Genomic DNA, 23,105 nt, shown 5'->3' on the forward strand with positions numbered 1-23,105 from the left:
AACAAGTGAAGTAGAAACTATAAAGCCCTTGATGACGATATTGATGATAAATTATAAAATAAATATGAATGATCATAATTTAGAAGATAGATATAAAAATGATTAAAGCACAAAATAACTACCAATCCATAGCGGACCATTAAAACAGGATGTCGTCAAAGAGAGTGCAGAATTTCCCTGTGTTATATTTTATTTTGATAGTTTGGTGCTTCAAAACAGGTGAGTGGATTTCTTAAATGGATGCTTCATGTTGTTTTTTTCTTCTTCATTTTGTTGTGTCGATCTTGATAGCATTTTTTATTTCTTTGAAGATATGTGATTTTAATGCTTATGGGGAAAACGATTTTGGTCTTCAACTGCTAACATTAAACGCAATGCACTGAAAACATAACTGTTGATTAAAATCAATGCTAAAAGCATTATAAATCTGAAGCTGATGGTAAGTTCATGTCAGTAACTTAGGATGGAAAAAGCTCACAATAATTATGAGGTCTTATGATCTTATTCCATACTTGTTGTCATAACATGGAAGCCACGTCATTTAAAGGCCTGTGTATATTTTAAAACATGCATGGAATTAGATTAATATATATTCTTAAAGTACAACTCTTGCTGGGTATAGTTCACACAGAACAGAATATCTATTTGCTTATAATAATATAAACTGCAAACTCATTTCTATTTATAGGATTATATCAAGCCTTATCAACAACTGATCGCACAACAGATCATACATCATCTGCACAAACTCCAGCCCTGTCTTTACCTTCAAACATAACGTCAAATTCCACATCAGATTTTCTGACTACCACTGCTGCTGCAGTAACTTCTACGACAGGTTAGTAGAATATTGATTTATCTCAAATGGTATCGGTTTGAGACAGCAATAAACTTTCAATTTACAGCCGCCCTTTACAGTATTCCATTTCGTTATTCTTGAGATAATGCATTGTATCATTTCTGAACATGAACACACTATCGTATCAAATCCATTTTTGTTCTTACTGCAGCTTACAGTAACTTTTCCTTTGTTGATTATATAAGGTAATCAAATATAATTATTATATAATAGAATGTATTATTCTACGTAATTACAGGTAGTGGAACTTGTAACAACTTAGGATACGTGTATGACATTGAAGACAGTGTTCATTACAATTTGTATATTGGAAACTGCCGTGACAGCTGGTGCAATAGCTCATTTTGGGGAGGTCGCGTACAGATTCCGTGGCAGGGAAATATCAACAAACAATGCTCAAAAAGGCCAAACGATTATTTTGCCGTGTTAAAAGGTAATGGTTATCATGCTTCTTGTATAAGAAAATACGAAACATGCATCATTTTATAGAATCAGAGGATTTGTAATACTATTTCGTACAAATCACCAACGTTTACTAGTATTTATCTTTTTTGTTATAGTTTTGTATCTTATAAAGAGCTTTAACTTATACAAAGCAACTTTAGATATGTATTTTGAGATAAGGAAATCTAATTATATGTGAGAAATATCATGAAGTTAGCCAGACAGTCGGAACAGCCCGAGTAGCTGGAACGTTTTTTGTCTTGTCCGGCTATTCCGTCCGGAAACCGGTTCCAGCTGAACCGGATAGCCAGAGTTGATACATTTATACCTGTGTTAAACATAATAATAAAAATAATCTAGTTTCAAATTCGATATCCTGCTATTCCGGCTGGTGTACGGACATAATCCCCTTCGGACAAAATCCCCTTCATGTATTTTTGTATATCTGGACATAATCCCCTCCATGGGTGGACATAATCCCCTTCATGTGTGAAATTTTGAAGTGGACAAAATCCCCTTCATAAAATTGCTACCTAGGACAAAATCCCCCTCGGAGGAATTTTTGGTTTATAAAGTGGGTATGAGAGTGACATACTGCATTATGCTGTGTGGTAAATATCTTAATGTATAAAAATGTAGAAAATATTTCAGCAGAAAAGCACATTCAATTAGCACATTTTAATCATGTTAAAATTGCTTTATTAAAGCATTCATAACAATCAATCAAGTAGTGCAGTGATCTTGGTTTGATTAAATTATCACTCTTTCATCAATAGAAATTGTAATCAATGAAACAATTATTGGCTAATAAAATGTTTTTCATACTAATCAATTTAAAACAATTAAAGAAATTGCCTAATCAAAAATGTGTTACGCAGTTGATAATTTACCATAATTTTAATGAAAACATCTAAACTAAATAAAGGTTAACTATTGATACATAATGATAAATAAAAAACAAAAGTTCATTATTCATCAATTTTTAGGGAGTATAATAATACATTATTCATCAATTTTATGGAGCATAATAATACATAAGAAACCTATGAAACAAGGGGATTTTGTCCGGATAGTGAAGGGGATTTTGTCCGGCCTTGCAAAAAAAATGAAGGGGATTATGTCCACCCATGAAGGGGATTTTGTCCGGGTAGGCGAAGGGGATTTTGTCCGAAGGGGATTATGTCTGACATTCATTCCGGCTAGCTAGAATAACCGGAATCACGGCTGCTACTGACGACCAAACAAGTTCGACACAAATTTAAGGAGAATGTGTCCGTCTTAAATGATGTGTCTGTGTTATACTGGTATATGTGTGTCCGTCGGGTATACTCTGGTATTCTGCCGACGTCCGGACTGTAAATGGTCAATTTAACTTATAATCTCGACATTTCCGGCTGGCCCCTGTGAGGCTGTGGCTTGATTCCGCAGAAGCCGATATGGTGAGATGATTAGGAGGTAAGATTATAATATATTATATGGTTGGATAGTTAGAGGGTCATGTAATCCCGAGACTCAGTTCCACAGGAACATATTAAGTTTCATGCTTTGGGGTCCGACTGTGTGTCAGCTGTTATACTCTGGTATTTTGGTTATTATAGCTCAAATGTTGCCATTTATTTATGTAATTACACAACAACATTTTCTTAGTATTAAGGTAAATACATGTATCAAAAGTATCTCAATTTAAATAACATGATCATTTGTACTTTTGTTAAACATAGGAATATTTGTTTCGAACTGGCCTAATTTACAAATTAGATTAAATTAGATATTTGAGCTTCTAAAATTAAGATGACATATTTCAAGTTTCAGTGGTTAGTATCGTCTTTAAATCATTGGGGACAATCTGGTGTTCATTTGATATATTTTGAATGAGACGTTGAGAAGCTGTCATATAAATGAATGCATGTTTTGTGGAGCAAGTTCATTTTGAAAATTTTGAAAATATGTGGAGTGAAAAATTGAGTTGCGGTACAGCCTCTTTTCATGTTATTTTCAATGCACATGCACTGAGTTTGAACAGGAATCAGTGCAGAAATTTATAAATGTAATTGTCATAAATTAAGTCATTACCTTTAATGTATAACTATGGTATGAAATGCTAAATGAATGTAAATATTATTTTTAAAAAAATATCGTGATCTCGTGTTTTAATTCAAGGTTAAGTTCTCTATAATTGCAAAAAAGCGTAAAACAAAGGTTACCATGATTGCGAAAATATATTTTGTACATAAGGAGGCAGAATACCTCAGTATTTCCAACGGACCGGCTTATAAAATCGGACACACGGTCAGATCCAGTAACCATCCCACCATATGGGGCTCTGTGGCATTTTGGCGTGGGCTCACAGGGACCAGCCAGAAATAGCGAGATGTGAGCTGGAATTACCATTTATAGTACGATTTTCAACTCAACGTCGTCAAAATAACCACAGTATTCTCGAGAGACACACCTATACCAGCGGACAAACTATCAGACCAGCTTATTATCCCACCGAATCGGGTTTTACGGAATTGAGCCTGGGTCTCACTTCCGCAAGCAGGAAATGTCAAGATATGAGCTAAAATGACCATTTGTGGTACGATTTCGGCTCAACGGCGGCAAAATACTAGAGTATTTCTGACGGACACACCTATACCAGTGGACATCCGGACACACCGTTCACAACACACATATTATTAAATCTGTCAACGGATTTTTTTTCACCGTAAGTAATCTTGATTTCGGTTATTCTGGCTAGGCGGAAGAGCCAGATATCGAGTTGATGAGTACTTTGAAACTTCATTAATGAGTAAACCAATTACCTTTTGCACGTGTTTTACTGTGCAGTATTAGTTCTGGTCGGAACCGGATTCAGGCAAACCGGACTACCTACAACAGCCGGACTAGACAAAAATGTTTTCCGGCTGTTCCGACTGTCTGGTTTTACTTCAAGAACGTATGTAAAAACCCTGTTAAACAGGTCAATATTTTTCCAGTTGCAAACAAGAACGTTGAAAAATCAAAAAGCTTGTTCAAAGGTATAAGATTACAAGCGGCTTTCGACTGTCTAAAGTCTTAAAGTAACAGAACGAGCACCGAACATTAGTCTATCTAAGTATAAATCAGATTGCCGAGTGTTTTGATGTTCTTTCTCTTTTGTATCATAATCAAAAATAAAAACAATCTGTTGTTGTATCACAGTTTGGGGACCTTTCTGTTGAAAATTTGTCAGAGTTAAATCGTATACATATACATGTACAGTGCGTTAACTGATGTGAGGGTATTAATTAGTTACCCGCACTCCAGAGCATGCCATTTAATTGGTTCATTTTGTCTGGGGTTTACATATTGTGAAGATAGAGAAAGGGATAGCGTTAGAAATATCATTTTCAGATGCTCGTTCATTGGTTACCTTTTTTCTGGGGTTTCATATTGTGACATCAGGGAACGTGTTTTTATTTTTGACTATGGTACAAAAGAAAAAGAAAAATAGCTCTTGCTAATACTTGGTGTTTTTTTTTAATCAGAAGAGCACATGGATATATCGGATATAGGCGAGAATGTCATTACAGCGGAAGTTTGCATATTAAATCACACTGATGAATGTATAGGAAATTTCACTGTAGAAATGAGAACTTGTAACGGTCACCTACTATACAGATTTCCGTTGGGCTCTGACTACAACATTTACTACAATACTTACGTTTGTTTTGGTATACTTTCGTTTTGTTTCCTTTATAAAACAAATTGGAAAATAAGTTATTGCGAGAATTTTTTTATTATAACCATTAATACTGTGGAATATTTATATAAGTTAAATGTAAAAAGAATGTTCACATCTCGAGCCTCTGATGATACCTTTGTTTATAGACAATTGATTGTTGTGAATTATGAGGCAAGGTGCAAGCTCGTTATATTAGTGGATATAATATAATATCTCAAAAATTTTGATTTTATGCTGGCAAAAATTCTAAAACTTTTCATTTATTATTTTGCAGATAGAGTAAATACAGATTGTAAGTATCAGGTAAAAATTATTAAATGATATTTTCTAAAATTAAACTTGTTGTCAGATAGTTATATATGTATACCTGTATGATACTGCACGTTTGTAACGTCCTTTTTTCATTAGATAATCGTAACGTTTATATAATCTATATACACGGCTGCAGTCGATTTATGATGTTATTTCATGTTTTCTTGCATATCAGACAGGATTATCTACAGTTTGCACCGGTACTAGAAAAACCTGTCTTACATGAGTGTGTAAGACAGGTTTTTCTAGCACCGGTGCAAACGGTAGATAATCCTGTACTTTAACTGACGTCATTGTCTCGCGCCCTTTATGAATCATATGCGTTCTTAGGATGACGTCATTTTACTGTTATGAATTAACTTGTAAGTCTATACGCAACTATAAGAAACAAGTGCTTAATGAGAATATCAGTTTTCGTAATTTCTGTTCTGAAAATAATTGATATGTATTATGCAATATTAAGAATCAAGTACAGACGGGAATATCTAGCTCTCGGGTAACTGTTTCGGCAGAGCCTCGTTACCGCCGTAAACAGTTACCCTCGAGGTAGATATTCCGGTCTGTACCGGCAGCCAGTTTTAAATTCTTATATTCTCGAGTTAAAGAAATTTGCAGTCTTATAACAAAGATTCATTTAAGATCGTATATAAAAACAGTTATTTGCATCATAGCCCTCTCCTACCGGCTCATATAGGACACTATAACATGTGCAAATAATTTCATAGTGTAGATCTAGATACACTGTTATATCAGTTTTGTTGAGAACACGGGTACAAAGTTAACAATCAACATATAATATAAAGACCAAAACAGAACACTATTGTTGAAAGTGTATAACACAACTTGTTTACCTAAATATGAATATTATTTTCAGCTTGCCAGTCATCAGAGTCTGTTTACTCTGCTGGAAACGTGACAGATAGGTTCCTAAACTTGCCATATACTGATGTCCAGCTTGGATGGTTAGACGCTCATCAAAAAGGGAAACAGTATGTGCTGCCTGCCTTTGACGATGTTGATGAAGTTTTCGATGAATGTATCGGTATCAATTATTGGCATCCCGACGTTTTCTTTCTGAAAGGTGCATTTTGCAAATGGTCATACTTACAACAAACGTACTTTCTTGACAATTAATCGAATTAGATAAATAGTCTTAAATGTTGATGTTAATAACGGCATATATGTAAAGTTATCAAATGCGTAAAAGTTCATGCTGATATTTTGTTTTTGCTTTCATTTTTTCAGCTATCCAGCTGGCCCTAAAAAAGCCAAGCTTACATAAGCGTTTATTCTGAGGGACGTTGAAAAGTTAATTAAACAGTTTTAAGCATTATTCAACTTTGATGAGTGTATACATCAATGCGTCATTTATTTTCAGAGAGAATATTTCTAGATATACCAGAGAACATTCCTGTCAAGTATGCAGTTTGCTATGTTTACAAACGTAACTTAGACTATGATTATTACGATAACTATGTTGATGGGGAATATTATTATGATGAGTATTGTACTCGTTACATTTATGCAAGAAAATGTGATGGGAAAATCCAGTTTGATGTATCATTTTTTCCCTTTTATGGTCATTTGTGTCTCAGTAAGTATTCTTTCAAATCAAATATAGTCAAGTTTAGAATTTTTATCCATATTAAGATCGAATTATTTCAGATAACATTGTTTTAAAGAAGAAGCCGCTTTCGTGTCTATCTTTTCTCAGAATATTTTCGCAACGTGTTTTCCACTCTTGGCGTTATAAAATAAAACATCCAATATAGTGCCTCGCATACTAGAGACCGTTATCCTTTTCAAATTATAAAAACATTTCGTACACTTTCAAATGTAATTACATTTTGTTTTATTAAAAATATCAAATATTGTATATAATTAATTTGTTCTTTGAATGTTTATTTTAGTTAAAGTTTCAATAATTGTTTAAAATGCCGTTGAAATGTCAGTCGAAAAATAAAGGATCAAAATAATGAAATTAAATTCGTTAAAAAATTTTAAAAATACACTAAAGCCGTGGAGCTTGAATGAGGAATTTTGGCGTCGGAGACCATCATCTGAGTTTCCGAAGAAAAACAACTTTCATTTACTACATTGTTTTTAGCTAATTGCATCATTTTCCCGGTTTTTTTAATTACATATTTTATAAAAATATGATAGTCTAATATAAATTCTGGCAAATCTTAATAAGAGATTTCAGTAAAAACATGTGCCTAAAAATATGTTGAAAGGGACATTTATTTAGCTTATCTAAATGTGACATTTAAGAAACTTGACTAGATGAAGATGCGGCCTTAAGTAGTAGTCCGTACAGGTAGTACTCAAAAAAATCATAAACTGTTTAAGTAGTCACACATTAAGAACGGAACTTTATAATAACGTAAAGTACTCATGGGGGTCTAGTATATAATAATAGAATAAGTCAGTATTCAGTATTTAAGCAGAACTCAGTTGACACCTTCAGAACTCTTGTAACCCAAAGTGCGTTGATATGTAGCATATTAACGCACTTTGGGGTCAATTTCTCGATTTTGACCCTAAAGTGCGTTGCACCCAAAGTGCGTTAGACCCTAAAGTGCGGTGTTACAAAGCATATATGACAGTAAAATCAAGATTAAAACCTTAATTACATAATAATAATAATAGTAATAATAATAATAATAATACAATGTAATAATAATAATAATAACAACAACAATAATAATGAATATATACTAATTTTGTCAGTTCATTACAACAATGTGAAAGTAAAACCAGAAATAAAACACAGAGAAGACAGAGTCAGTGGTGATAGAATTATATATAGAGCATACATTCAGTTCAGATGTTCATTTGTGATAACTGGCGATACTGCATACAAAGTGAAATGGTAAAAACACCATTATATAATTATTTGATTTCTGATATTTTATATTTATTTTATTATATTGTTTTGGATAGCTTTATTGCTGAGATTTTTTTTATTTCCAAGACGAATGGCAATGGTTGTTAACAATGGAACAATTAGTTGAATTACAAAATAAATCATTCCGTTACTATATTTCATTAATGTCCTTATGTACACATAAATCATTGGATACTCTACAATTTTTTCTTTATCACTAAACATTTGATGTAATATATGCTCGAACGTTTACTAAAATATAACTGATTAATATACGACATAGTAGTACTTTGCACAAACAAAATATTTTTTTCATGTAAATTATTATTTCATTTGTTATAAACAACATGTCTTTTGGTGTTTTAGTTTTGAAAATTGTACGTTGTGTTGTTTAAAAAGACAAAAGGGAGAAGTTTTCCTAAGTATGTAAATGATCATCATGCTATGTATATATAAAAACGATAAAATGTCCTTAACATCTCTTTCAAAAAGGTATATCAATGGAACACTATGGGATGAGACAGGATTTTCATCTAATCCGGATGACCTTGTATTAAGCGGAGATTCTTTAAATCAATTACGACTTGGATATGAGGTAGATAAAATCAGGGGCTAAATATTTTACCTTTTATAAATCTGCCATAGATATACATATTATAACCGTTGATGGATAATAGTATGTTATTTTAAGTTTTGTATGCGATTTATTGGACGATTCAATAACAATTGTATTGTTCATCCACACTTTAAATACATTCCATGCTTAATGTTAATTTGTTATACTGTGCTCCTAGTGTTGTATTATTACTAATACATGTATATATAATTATATTGCCTTAATAAAACGAGATTAAAGTGTCTTTAAAGTGTTCATAAACTATCTTTGCAACAGCAGTGTAATTTCTCTACGGATAACCACTTTAACCTCGGCATGGCGGAGTGGTTAACGCGTCGGACTAGTAATCTAGCCGCATGAGTTCAAACCCCATCAGGGGCAAGTCGTTGTTTCTTTGAGCAAGAAACTTCACACTCATTGCTCATTTTCTCGCTCAGGTTGGTTCCAGGAACGGATTCGAAAGTGTGGCTTTAAGCTTATAGCTTCTACACAATCGAACTACAATAAACTCAAACTGTATAAATCAAAGTTGACCTCTCTAGATAAACACATTTCAGTAATAACCAAACTCTTTGTCAACTAAAGGGTGTTACCTTTCAGAAGTTTTACCGTACTTTGAAGACTTTAGAGTTCAAAAATAGTTGTTACATTCATTTACTTATCAAACTATCGTTGGGAACTTATAAGTCTCTTTGAAAACGGGGATAAAACATTTCGTTTCAGGTGAAATGCGGTGTCATTGCAGCTGGGACAACAGATGAAAAATTAAGCAATAATTTTTTCGCAGGTTGGAAGGTAATATATTAACGATATTATTTGTATAAACATTAAATGCATAATTTGTGTACAACTTTTAAAATCTATTATTTAGATATTCGCATCCAGGCTTACTTAATTTAGTATTCCGAGATTGTGATATGAATGGTTAAAACGATATATTATTTTTTTCTTGATACACCTACTTGGTAAGAATAATGCAATTGTTAATAAAAAGATTATCGAAACACGACACTAAATGATTTGAACGGGGGAGCGTCACCGATTGTTTTGGTATTGTTTTTTCTCTCCTTTGTATCAAATCAATTTCCCTGTCGTCTCAATATGAAACCCCAGAATAAATGAACCAATGAAAGAGCATCGGATCATGATTCTCCATCATTTCCCATTCCTTGTTATCACAATAAGTAAATCCCAGAAAATGTAGCCAATCAACGAGCTTGCTTATTTATATTAGACTGACAGCTGCATTCCATTTAACGCACTGTGCTTTTATGGTTATACGATTTAACTCATGACACTTTTTCAAAGGAAAAGTAGTCTAAACTATGATACAATAAACAGTTAGCGGATTATCATCTTATGCATGTGATCGGTAAAGATTTCAGACACATCCAGAAGACTTCCAAAGAATGGATATGCTATCATTGAAGTTGAACAGACAGTGCCTTTAGGTTGTACATACATCAATACTGGAGAAGAAGTGTGCGAGGAAACGCTTTCGATTTCAGACGTTAACCGTGAAATTGATGCATGCAACGCTGGAATACACGTGATGAACGCTGATAATAACAGTACATCTTCTCACAAAATAAAGGTTCGTTGATAAAAACTGTATACTCAATGTGTTAATGTATGTTTAAAACTGAATTGCAGTTCATCTCGAGGTGATATTTATTTCTTCTTTAAATACATATTCTTCCAAATAGAATTATTGTCAGTATTCCCATCATCGAGACATAAATGGTTAGACGTAAAAGGTTTATATTTAGGTACATGTATATATATATATATATATATATATATTATATATATATATATATATATATATATATGTACCTTTATTGAACTACATTAAGTAGAGGATAAAAGGTTATAATTTTACTAAGGTATATATCTATATTGAACATATGTCAATTTCTACAATATATAAAGGATAAAGAGTTAATGTTTATCTAGTTATACATCTATATTTAAAATGAGTGTTTTTCTACATTATTTAGAGTTTGATGGTAGGTGATGTTTGGAACTCCAGCATCAAGTATAGATTTAGATTAACTACAATAGATCATGACTACGATGACAAACTGAACTTTGACATGGAGTTGCTTGTAACTAAGTCTGAACTGACAGAAGTAGTAAATACTGAGGTAAGATTTTATTGTTGAGCTTTACATGAAGGTGCTTCATACAAAACCAATATAATTTGTTATTACTGAGGTATGATAAAATTGTTGGCGTATACATAGAGGTGTTTGTCACAAAATCTGTACTTACGGAGTTGGAAGATAAAAATGTAAAATAAAATTGTTTGCCCATACATGGAGGTGATTCATACGAAACTGATTTTGATGACAATTACTGATGTTAGATAAAATTGTTTGCATGGACTGTAGCTAGATCTGCACTGACAGAAGTGGTTATTACTGAGGTAAGATTAAGTTGTCGAGCTATACATGGAGGTGTTTGCAAAATTTGTCCTGACAGAGGTGGTAAAGTGGTAAACTAAAATTGTTTTCCTATACATGGAGGTGCTTGTTTTCACTGCCAGAGTTGGTAAATAAGGAGGTTAAAATAAAATTGTCAGCCTATACTTGGAGATGCTAACTGACAGTGTTGGTTAAAACAATTGTTGAGGTGCTTCTTATATAGTTTACAGACAGAATTTGAAGAAACCAAATAAGGTAGAATTGATGACATAAACATAAAGATGCTTGTAACAAAGTTTACAATGACCTTTTCTCTCCATTAATGATTTGTAATTTAGAAAACTTATAAGGTGTACACCAGTTCTAAAAGAAAATGAAGCACTATTATAAAATTTTAAAATTACAATCATCCATTTCACTATTCTTTTTTATAGTTCAATAGTATATTACACATGGTATATCTTTAATTATTTCAGCGCATTGGAATCATTGCGGTAAGAACAAAATCAATACAATTCTAAGGATCATATCATTTTAATATCGAAATGCTTTAAAAAGTATTAATAACTTTTTATGCTTTATAACGTACATGTATTAAAATGTGTACACTTTTATGCATCTGCAGATGGAAGTGCATGAAACAATGTTGCATTTACCTTTTATTGTCCTAAACAACTGCAATCCTATGTAATATTTTGTTCAAGACAGCTTTTTGTTTTCAATATTTTTTATCATGTTTTTATTTACTTATTTATTTATTGTTTTTTTGTTTGTTTTTTGGAAGGGGTGGATGTGATTTGTGGTATTTGTTTCTTTGTTTTATTTGTTATTTTATTGTAAGCATGTAATGTTGTTTTTCCTTGTAAGATTGTAAGCATTTAACTCAAGGTTTAGATGAACAATATTCTTATGTAATATAAAGGTTGAAGTGACACACTCGGCAATACACAGATACAAACGATGCTACTCGCATGCTGATCCCCACGTGCGAACCGCCGACGGAAGGTAAGTGTAGCTTGGTCACTTATTATAGAGAGACATGAGGTACCAGGGTTGCGTTTCATAGAATGTGAATAGTCCGAATTCTTAAGACCAAAACTGGGATAGTTGTGTGTTTCAAAGAAAAAAAATGTCCTGACCTATGACTCTTATATCATGAATGATTCTGAATAGCATTGGTATTTACACATTGCGAATAAAAAGGTTTGTAATTGAAGTGGCTGCAGTACTTTTAGTTATTTCTATTTGGCTTCTGGTGCTTACGGTACTCCTTATTCGAATCGTGTTTAATCACCCATAGTATATTTTGGCTGCTTTTAAAATGTGTATTTTGACGTCTTGTGTGTGAAATGCATGCTTCATAACATCTGATCCACTTTAAAAATCCATTTTATTTAGTTTCGTCCATTGTTTCCTTGCATTCCTTTAATTAAGAATAACACGCCGCCCTTCATGGAATGGCACTAACATGTCACATTGAAAAGTCCATTATAACCGCCGTGCGATCACATCTGAAGTAAACATTTTACCATTTCATGTTAATTGTTGAATTCTTCTCTGGCCGATGATGAATTTTATAAGAACTTCATCCGACTCATATTAAAAACAAGGAACGTAATAGTTCCTAATAATATTTGAATGTACACATAAGGATTTTATCATTTCAAATTGGATAAGCTTTATAAAATTTGTATATATCTAAATCAACACCAGACTTAGACTGTTTTTTGTATGTTTGTATAGGTATTTCGGGCAACAATTGGTCGGTGATCACATGTTTTATAGAAACAAGGCATATCAGACAGAGGTAAGTTTTGATTGATCATCTATAATCAAATATGTTGATCTGTCTAAACATGCGTGACTCGAATAATTCAAACTGAATTTACATTGCCTTGAACAGTGAAGTTGGACTAAAATATTACATATTGATAACGTCGCTTTTCATTTGACCTTAGTTATGTTATATTATCAATATATCTGGTGTACATTTTCATTTAAAATGTGCTTGAATACATGCTTACATATTAACATGCATGAGCAGAACTATGACAATTTACAATACATATTAAAATGATATTTGTAATATCAAAGAAGTGTAATTAATGCGTTATAAACACTTTTGACATGGTATATGACCAATAATAGATTAACTATGTAACATTATTATCTAATAATACAAAAATTGTAACCGTTGACACGCGGCCACATAAACATAGTCAAAATATTTCAACATCAAAAGTTAAATTCTGTGGTACTTTTTGTTCTGGGTCATAATATCGCTGGGAGATATTGCCCATACATAAAATACTGCTAATCCTACAGAAGAACGGTCGTTTTTTACATTTAGTACAACAGAATGTCGCTTTCCACAAAATACTTCCTTTTCTGCAACAAGACTAAACAACAATCAATTTATACTTATAATTATATTATTTGATATTAAAGGTTCATGAATATGCCAGATACTGTAATGATAATGGCGGAGCAGTGTGTGCTTGTGGTGTAGCGATCAGGGCAGGGGCTGATGTCTTTGTAATTAACAGATGTGGCAACTACACGATATTAGACTTCTTACAATGTAATGATGGAGGAATCATTGATGTTCAACGGATCCATGATTATCGTTACAAGGTTTTGGTTTCTTTTCTTCATGTGCTGCTGAAACATTCAGGGGCTCCAAATACTATTTTGAAAGAGGAATTTAATAAACATAAAAGGACTCCATAGAGGTCCAAAACCAAATAAAATCGAATTTCTTTCATAGATCAACCTGGGCATTTAATACGGAAAGATATGCAAAAGATAATTAAGAAATATACTCAGAAATACATTGAAACCAGCTATTTGCAGTAGATGTGAGTGAAAAACATTGAACGATTTTAAATGTTGGGCCATCTTTCATAGTTGAAATAATTATTCTGGTAAAACGGAGTAAGTGAATGATCTGAAATTGTGCTTACAAGTTTTTGTTCTTCATCTAATGGAGAATTCATCCCGAACAATTAAAAGTCCCGTCACGGCAAAAAACCTGAGAGCAGTCCCTTTATAATGGTTTAAGCGATGGCATCAGTAAAAATGAGGAACACACCCCTGTTCGGTGTATCTTGATTTTCCGTGTATATGAATTTCATGTATACATAATTTGGCTGATATGTTTTGTTCCTGTAATTTGGATTCAATTGTTTTAAGTCTATTGTTTCTGTTGCATGATTACTGTTGTATTTTGAGCATAATGTTTACAAATTTATTGAAATGCAATCGAGTGTATGTTTGTTGTTAAGATGCAATGAAATCTATGTTTTATTTATTTTGCAACTGAGCTTGGTGTATGTACAGTTCTTCTATTTGTGATGTAAATGAGCTCTGTCTATGTTTGGTAGGTAATAACACCAATAGGAACTGTGATCATTGTAAATCTTCACTCCTGGGGGAGGACGATGGATATTGATATTTACTTATCTGCCAAAGATTTTCACAACACTGACGGACTTTGTGGATATTTTGATGGAGATAGAAACAATGACTTTAGGCACAGAGATGGCTCCCAATCGTCTCCATCACATGACTATTATGGTTATAATGACTTTATAAAAAGTTGGAGGTATACAGCAATAATTTAGTTGCTATTTGTTATTGTTTAACACTTGTCTCAATCAAATTTTTCCCCAAATGTTAAAAGATCGAAAGCACAAAATGTTTTTACAAGTTTATTCTTCATTGAAAGATGTAATGTTCTTAATATTTTTGCTTCATTTTTTTTTACATACATGTTTATATCTATTTTACATTAATTTATATATCTATTTTACATTAAATTATATTTCTATTTTAATTTATATATCTATTCTACATAAATGTATATACCTATTCTACCTATTATACATTAGTTTATATATTCATCCTACATTTATTTATATATCTATTCTACATTGATTTATATTCAAAATGTTAGTATGTCTGAAGTATCACTTTATAAAAATAGATTACTAGATGAGGAAAACTTCTTACATAATGCCAGCCGTGTCTTAGAGAAATGGAATGTTAACAATGGAGCATCCATGGATCCAGCTTGTTCGAACGGTAACTCGATATCTAAGAATAAATGTCAGTTTGGCGGAGAGAAGAGAAAACGGCGAGATGTCGTCACAAGAATTGGAAAAGAAATAATGTCAAGTATCAATAACATGAGAGAAAAGGTAAGTTGCCTAAGCAACATGTAAATGTAACTCAATGCACAAATGGTAGGTTCATATTATTACAATGGTTACAAAATACATTTATGCATAATGAGATAATTAATAAATAACTGTTGATGTGTTATCTATTCATGCTACATATATGTTTAGATATTTAGGCTCGCTTTGCAGTTTGATTTTTTTTGCCATTCACTTCCGTTTAATAATTAATAACGACGCATTAATTTAGATTAACTTATATTTTACAGATCATTAGAAAAACATTTTTAATACCTTCACAGAGATATTGAACAATGAAATTAAACGAAAATCTTTATCACCAAGCCACAACAGTTTTCAAATGGAAACAAAACTCCTTTACAATGATGTATTAAGTAAAAATGGAAATATAATACTTATTTCCCAATTTTATCCAATAGAGAAGTACTGGAGGGGACATTTCAGACGATAAAGCTCGTGAAATATGTAATAACTCTATAACTGGAGCCCCATCCGTCACAGAATTCTCGGACCAGCTTGGAGATGAAGACACAAACATTGTATTTGACCAATGCGTGTATGACATTATTGTAAGTCTACTCTTATTTCATGAAGTATAATTTTATATATAATCATTTGAAAATTATGTAACATTGTTTGACAGTACCAACAGTTCCAAGTATCATCCCTGATACCTCAGCCGTTGAATTAAATAGTTGTAAATAAGGTATATTATTTATAGAAGGCATTAGGTAAAACATTTGTAATATAGTTTGGGCATCAGCCAACACCGATGTTCTATATAGTTTAATTACTTATTTAACATTAGAGCATGGTAACAGTACAGTATGGGCATCAGTACATGTCGATGTTCTACATAACTTTATTACTTATTTAACATTATAGCATGGTAACAGTACAGTTTGGGCGTCAGCCCATGCCGATGTTCTACATAACTCAATTACTTATTTAACATTATAGCATGGTAACAGTACAGTATGGGCGTCAGCACATGTCGATGCTCTCAATAGTATAGCATCAACAGTGATCAGTCTAAGTCCTGATTTTGCTGCCAACAATTCTGAAACAGTAAAAGCATTCCTGTCACAGACATGTACAAATAACTGTAGTGGACATGGAGTATGCTCCGATTCAGGTCAATGTTTGTTTGTTTTTTGTTTTACTTTTTGTTTGTTCTGAATTTATAAGATTTGATTTTATAAACATTAATTTGTTTCAGCATATGGATTAAATATAAAATGATAGTATGTGTTATTAATATGTGTTCAATAACATTTCGATTGACTCGTTGTTGTAGGGTAACAATGTAAAAGTTACCCATGCCACTCACTTGAAAAGTGCTTATTAACAATCCTAGAATGGTATAACATCCGAAGTGAAGGGTGTTATTTCAGTTCAAGGGTTGCTTATATGCACTATTACCCTGACAGACATGTTATTTTTTTTATAATACCGGACCAACATAATAATACCTCATGTAAACTGTTTTACTATACATTCAAATGTGACGTCACATGGTGTTATATTGGATATGAATTGCAATATTTTCTAGGGGGCGAGTAATCTACTTTAATAGACTTACGAAAGGGTAATGTTCTCTCTCCTAATAACAATCAATCGGAGTAATAATGCACATAGCGATAAAAAATTGCATTAAATTATTTTTACGGAATAATAATAAGAAATAACGTGTCTGTCAGAGTGTTATATCAGTTCTCGGGTTCTTATTATGCACTTTTAATCTGAAAGACATGTGTTATTTTTATACTGTGTTTTTATCTCATAATTACATGTATAAGATTTCAAGATTAACCTATTAAAATCAATTATAAATGTAAATAATAAATGTTCGTACTAATCCAGGACTGTGCAGTTGTGAAGATGTGTTCCGTGGACCTGACTGTAGTATAGATTTGAGAATTCCACCAATTATCTATGACATAAATGACGGTGGTGTATGTGATACAGCTGATGGGAATGAATGTGATTGTTTTGTTATACGAACTGATAACATATTTGATGGCTTCAAATACGAAATAACAACTTTTGAGGTACAAATATATTTTACTTGTGTTACTTGTCATATAGAATATGTTTAGATTTTTTTTTTATTTTTTTTTGGCAATACAGTAAATCAAAAACGCCACTCGATAATTGCCCTGCAGATATTTTTTGACAACATGGTGCCGCTTTTACAACTTCGTACAAATTGGTATTGCACGACCGTGCATATATTTAAACGTGGCGTCTTTTGCGTTATACAAACTTAGTGTCCAGCTTTATTTGTCATCCAATGAAAACGCTGTATTTCTTAAAAATTATGTGTGTTAATTTTCATAGAAGGAAAAAAGTCGATACTATATTGAAATCCGTTCATAGTCGCCTTCTATTTTTCATAGTGCTTCATAGTACCGCGTAGTGACGTAATCAAGGGCCAAATAAAGCTTGACACTAAATATGTTAGTGTTCATCCTTAGCTGTTCTACAGAAATTAGAAACATTCTCCTGTCGCTATCGCTCCCGTCGAAGTTTCTAATTTCTGTAGAACAGCACGGATGAACACTAACATATACATATTGTAAATGCGCGCTAAATTTTATTGTTTTACTATAGGCGTGTCAATGAAAAAATGACCTCTTTTCACTTTAAAAGGTCTTTTGTTTGGGCATTAATTTTATTCAACTATTTCAATGAATTCAGTATTGAATTTACACTCATTAAATGTCTTCTATTTACGACACACATGTTTCTGATTTACCATTTTTCTGATAATTTATTTGCAAACGTCACAATTTTCACTTGTTGTTCTTTGTTTTTGTTTGCTCTTTTCTTGTTTTGTTTATTCTAGAAATATGTGAAGTCTTCCTGTTATATTTTAGATGTTATTCGATGGCACAAAAACAGAGGTAGGTAAGTCTAATAATGTCGGGAAGTATGAGGATATATTTACCGGGGAGTGCTGCGTTCCCGTCCAGCGTTCCAAACGTTCAACAAAGAAATCCCAACCTTCAGTACTGGTGTTTGACTTTGTTATAAGTAACGACGGAGAGAACTTCGGACAAAGCAAGTCCGTATATGTTTATGATTCCACGTGTTTGAATTACGTCATCAACGGTGATGGGGAGATTGTAGTCATAAATCTTGAGGTAGAATACAAAAAAAAGATATTTTTAGTCACATTGATTATAAATAAAATAAAACCAAGAGATGTGTTGCACTGTAAATCTGAAATTTATAGCTAAACTATTCTTACGGACATTTAAACCTCGTGAATTTTCGAATTCACCTTCGTGAATTCACAATTCAAACTAAGCGAATTCACGGTTTCAACATACGGAATTCGAAAATGATTTCAACTTCATAAATTCACTATTTCAACTTCATGAAGTAATGTTTTGTAACTTTTGAACTTCACTATTTCAACTGCGCGAATTCATGATTTCAACTTTATGAATTCACATTTTAATGTCACGATTTCAACTTTACGTATTCACAATAATTCGAAATCGCCTTAATCAAATTTCGCCTAAGTCGAAGAATTGACGTATTGTCAAACATAGAATGTATATGGGAAAGGAATGTCAAGTATAACGTTAAAGAGTCAGATCACGAAAATCAGTTTCCTATCAATGTAGTTTATCAAAGATATATTCATCGATTTCCCTTTCTATAAATATTTAAACACACGTAAATTATCTTTTTTCTTATATGTTGTTCATCCATGTAGGAAAATTTCTGTTACATCGGTGGATCTTGTATTACGGGAGATGCCACCCTACAAACATCATCGGACTGCTTTGTGTGCGACTCCCGGACAAACCCATACGGCTGGACTAAAGGTGTGATGTGTTTTAATTTACATTTTACTTTATATTGACAGTTAAATATCAAGTTTTATTTTACATTTGACATTTAAAGTTACGGACTGTTGTGGTGAATGTTATTAGATTAATTCGAATCATTCGAATAAAGATGTTGGTTTCGTTTTAAAGCAGCATGCCTCCAGATGAGCGAAACTATTTCAATAAATCAAAAATTGACTTTTAGGCAAAGTAAAAAGATCCAAAATTCAAGTAATAATTTACATATTATGAGCGATTAATAGTGAATTTTCAATATGTGTAACTATATTACTAACGCAGGAAGGTTGTTTCGGGGCATATTTTGACCTCTTTTTGTAATAAACGTGGGTTGTTAGTGCTATAGTTAATGTTTAAAATGATTCCTTTTGGTTACTAATCAATAATATACATTTAATTTAATTTTCAATTTTTTTATGAAAATAAGCATTAAAAACAGAAGGCGTACTGCTTTAACTGATAGTCTGTTTTCAAAATTATGAAAAGTTTCTACTTGCGGTATTTCTGTAGGTTTCCTTTAAATTCTATGAGATTAAAAAATAGTTTTAACAAATTTTATTTTGTTTTATAAGATTTTTTAAAAAAAGTTTTAACAAATTTTAGTTTCCTGTAATGATGACGACATCGGTTTATCGTCTGCTGCACTTATCGGCATCATAGTTGGTTCAGTCTTTGTTGGTATCATAGCAACTGCTGCCGTGGTGTATGTACGATGTTACAAAGTCACGAAGAATCGGCGGTAAATATAAATTTGTATATTTTCTTTAATATACTGTAGATAGAATTGATTTTATTTTTTCTCACGTGGACAGACTTAATAAATGTGACAAATGTGTGTGTCGTGCTGCTGAATGTTGTGCTAAAGGTCGATCCAGCTTCACATACAAGCTCGACACTAACAAAAGGAGACAAAACACGTATGTCAGTCTGGTTGTGCTGAATATCGAGCCAACTGCACATCCAAGCTCAACATAAAAAATCGTTACATCTTTACATTCCATCTCAACAGTGATAAATCGAATGTCGAGCTGAATGTCGTGCCAGCATATCCCATCTCGACATTGATAATCGAATGTATAGCTACCTGTTTAATGTTGATTTCTGCGCCAACTTCATAGTCTTATTTAACCGAGGGAATCGATTTTCAGAAAAAAATGTTTTTTTTTATTTCACTTTTTTAATATAAAATGGATTTTTTTTACGTACCGAAATGTCTTTTCTAGGTATTTTTATGGAATTTTTATTCTTAAAGTATCTGTTTCAAGACTAAGGAAATATGTGTTATAAGTTTTGTTGTCCATCACATTTATTCATCCGGCTTTTATTAGTTCTGTTCGTTTTATCACTACTGAGTACTAAATTTTCAAGTAAAAATAAAAATTCATAATGGATAAGAATAAGCGCTGCTTTCTGTGCAGTATTTACTGACAAAACATATAAATCCATAATTTATAGTGAACATGATCGTTTTAATTTACGTACAACTTGTTTATATTTGAAACAGAACTGTGTCTGTGGGTGATATGAATTCAAGCCAGACGTACTTATCAGCGGGCCCAGCTCGAGAAACATGGGGTGGTGACAAACATTAAAATATGAAAGAAAACGGATATGTCGTACAACGTTAGTGAATGGAAATAATAATGCTGCTCTTTCTTACTTTTTGTGCGTGCGAGTGTCATAATTATATACTGCGACTTTTTTTAAACTTATACGTTTTGTATTATGAACATTTTCAATATTCAGATTTATAATATATTTGATCACAGAGATTTTTAAAGTAAAAGTGATGAATGATGCATGTTGATGTTGTTGTTGATGTTTTTGTTGTTGTTTGTTTTGTTTTGTTGTGTTTTGGTATTGTTGTTGTGTTGTTGTTTTTTTGTTTCAATAATAATATTTTTTTGTAAAATTGAAAAAAAAATCATTTGTTGAATATTCTCGTACATATTGTATTATATAAAGTACTCAAATTCTTGTTTACAGGCGTGGATTCAGGTTGATGGTGCTGATTCAGGGTGGGTGTGCGGATTTAGACTGGAGGCGACCATAAAATTTACAGTTTAACCCATAATAATGTAGCTGTTGTTTTAATAATGCCCATGTTTAATGTAAATTATAGAAAATCTTTAAATTGCAACAAAAACAATCCTGGAATGCATCACTTACCCTCCCGTTCCTACCCGTCTCTCCACTCCGAGCTTGTCTGCTCGTGCCGTCCTGATTCCGCTCTGGATCTCACTTACTCTCCCGTTCCTACCCGCCTCTCCACTCCGAGCTTGTCTGCTCGTGCCGTCCTGATTCCGCTCTGGATCTCACTTACTCTCCCGTTCCTACCCGCCTCTCCACTCCGAGCTTCTCTTCTCGTGCCGTCCTGATTCCGCCCTTGATCTCACTTACTCTCCCGTTCCTACCCGCCTCTCCACTCCGAGCTTCTCTGTTCGTGCCGTTTTGATTCCGCCCTGGATCTCACTTACTCTCCCGTTCCTACCCGCCTCTCCACTCCGAGCTTCTCTGCTCGTGCCATCCTGATTCCGCCCTGGATCTCACTTAATCTTCCGTTCCTTCCCGCCTCTCTACTCTGAGCTTCTCTGCTTGTGCCATTCTGATTCCGCCCTGGATCTCACTTACTCTCCCGTTCCTACCCGCCTATCCACTCCGAGCTTCTCTACTTGTGCCATCCTGATTCCGCCCTGGAACTCACTTACTCTCCTGTACCTACCCGCCTCTCCACTCCGAGCTTCTCTGCTCGTGCCGTCCATGATTCCGCCCTGGAGCTCACTTACTACCCCGTTCCTACCCGCCTCTCCACTCCGAGCTTCTCTGCCCTGGACCAAACCAAAGAAAATTACTAACTGTCAAAATACTTGTACGGTGCTGTCCAAGAAAATTTTAGTATATTATACAGTGGAAGGGAGATCATCCGTACAATAAGGTGCATATGATATGCATAAGTTATTTCATCTAAGAGGCACAGGACGCCAAACTGCTTTTTGTTAAGTTCGGTTGAGTACAACTATCATTACGTTTGGCCGAATGTGTACATGGTCCAGTTTTCATTTTGTAGAGTCAAGTTGGGCCTAGGCTCAGTAAAATTAACAGTGTGTTGTGTCGAATTGGCATTAAACTGAGTTGACGTTATGTTAATTAAGTCAAGTTGACAGTTTGATGAGTAAACGTGTTATAAGTTGAAGTCAAAAATTACAAAAGGTTGAGTCTCGTTGATTTTAAGCCAAGTCTGCATGACATTACGTTGAGTCAATTACATATTATGTTCGGTAAAACTAGCATTTATGTTAAGCCAATATCACACAGGGCTTCCATTAGTGGAAGTTTGGGAATCATTTAGTCCTGATTTGTGCTTGTGACATCCAAAATATAATAATGTTCCTACCTTACCTATATAATATGACTTCCAATGTCAGATATTTTCAGTCCCTGGCTTCCAAATTTTGAAACTTGATGGAAGCCCTTATCACATTATGTTTGGTTAAGAATGCATTTTATTATATTTATTGAATATAATGATGCCTTGAGTCAGTTTGACATACGGGTCAAACTATCATAATGTTCAGTCAATGTTACACCATTATGTTTAAACATTTTGATATTGCATTGAGTCAACTAGGCATTATATTTGGTCGAACTGGCATCTTATTAATAATTTAAACAAATATATGTACTGTACATGTCTGTACATATACAAAATAAAATTATTTATTTTTAATTATGATTGATGAAGACTTTCTAAATGTTGGAATATGCATAAGCCCACTGAAAGTTATAGGACTAATAA

The 23,105-nt window shown here is 33.0% G+C and overlaps 1 protein-coding gene across 1 annotated transcript; it reads left to right on the top strand.

Moving 5' to 3' along the window:
• Window positions 1-131: 131 nt before the first annotated feature.
• Window positions 132-21,108, top strand: LOC132728101 (uncharacterized). The gene is made up of 25 exons (XM_060713713.1): window positions 132-219; window positions 689-838; window positions 1,098-1,292; window positions 4,813-4,998; window positions 5,284-5,301; window positions 6,196-6,402; window positions 6,700-6,915; window positions 8,052-8,193; window positions 8,701-8,803; window positions 9,548-9,619; window positions 10,203-10,418; window positions 10,825-10,971; window positions 11,727-11,744; window positions 12,173-12,255; window positions 12,994-13,057; window positions 13,699-13,884; window positions 14,634-14,854; window positions 15,236-15,449; window positions 15,869-16,018; window positions 16,410-16,584; window positions 17,313-17,500; window positions 18,329-18,595; window positions 19,177-19,288; window positions 19,913-20,048; window positions 20,814-21,108. The coding sequence occupies exons 1-25, from the start codon at window positions 150-152 to the stop codon at window positions 20,899-20,901; spliced, it is 3,624 nt and encodes a 1,207-aa protein (XP_060569696.1). The 5' UTR covers window positions 132-149; the 3' UTR covers window positions 20,902-21,108.
• The last annotated feature ends 1,997 nt before the right edge of the window (window positions 21,109-23,105 follow it).

Source organism: Ruditapes philippinarum, unplaced genomic scaffold, assembly GCF_026571515.1.
Source record: "Ruditapes philippinarum isolate M1 unplaced genomic scaffold, ASM2657151v2 ctg5901_1_1_1_1, whole genome shotgun sequence".
Taxonomy (NCBI): domain Eukaryota; kingdom Metazoa; phylum Mollusca; class Bivalvia; order Venerida; family Veneridae; genus Ruditapes; species Ruditapes philippinarum.

Excerpts from the sequence above, each read along its gene's own strand:
- LOC132728101 (XM_060713713.1), top strand. The coding sequence starts at position 150 with ATGTCGTCAAAGAGAGTGCAGAATTTCCCTGTGTTATATTTTATTTTG. Across the intron at positions 16,019-16,409 it reads AATGCGTGTATGACATTATT|CATGGTAACAGTACAGTATG; the intron begins GTAAGTCTACTC and ends TTAACATTATAG. Across the intron at positions 17,501-18,328 it reads ACGAAATAACAACTTTTGAG|ATGTTATTCGATGGCACAAA; the intron begins GTACAAATATAT and ends GTTATATTTTAG.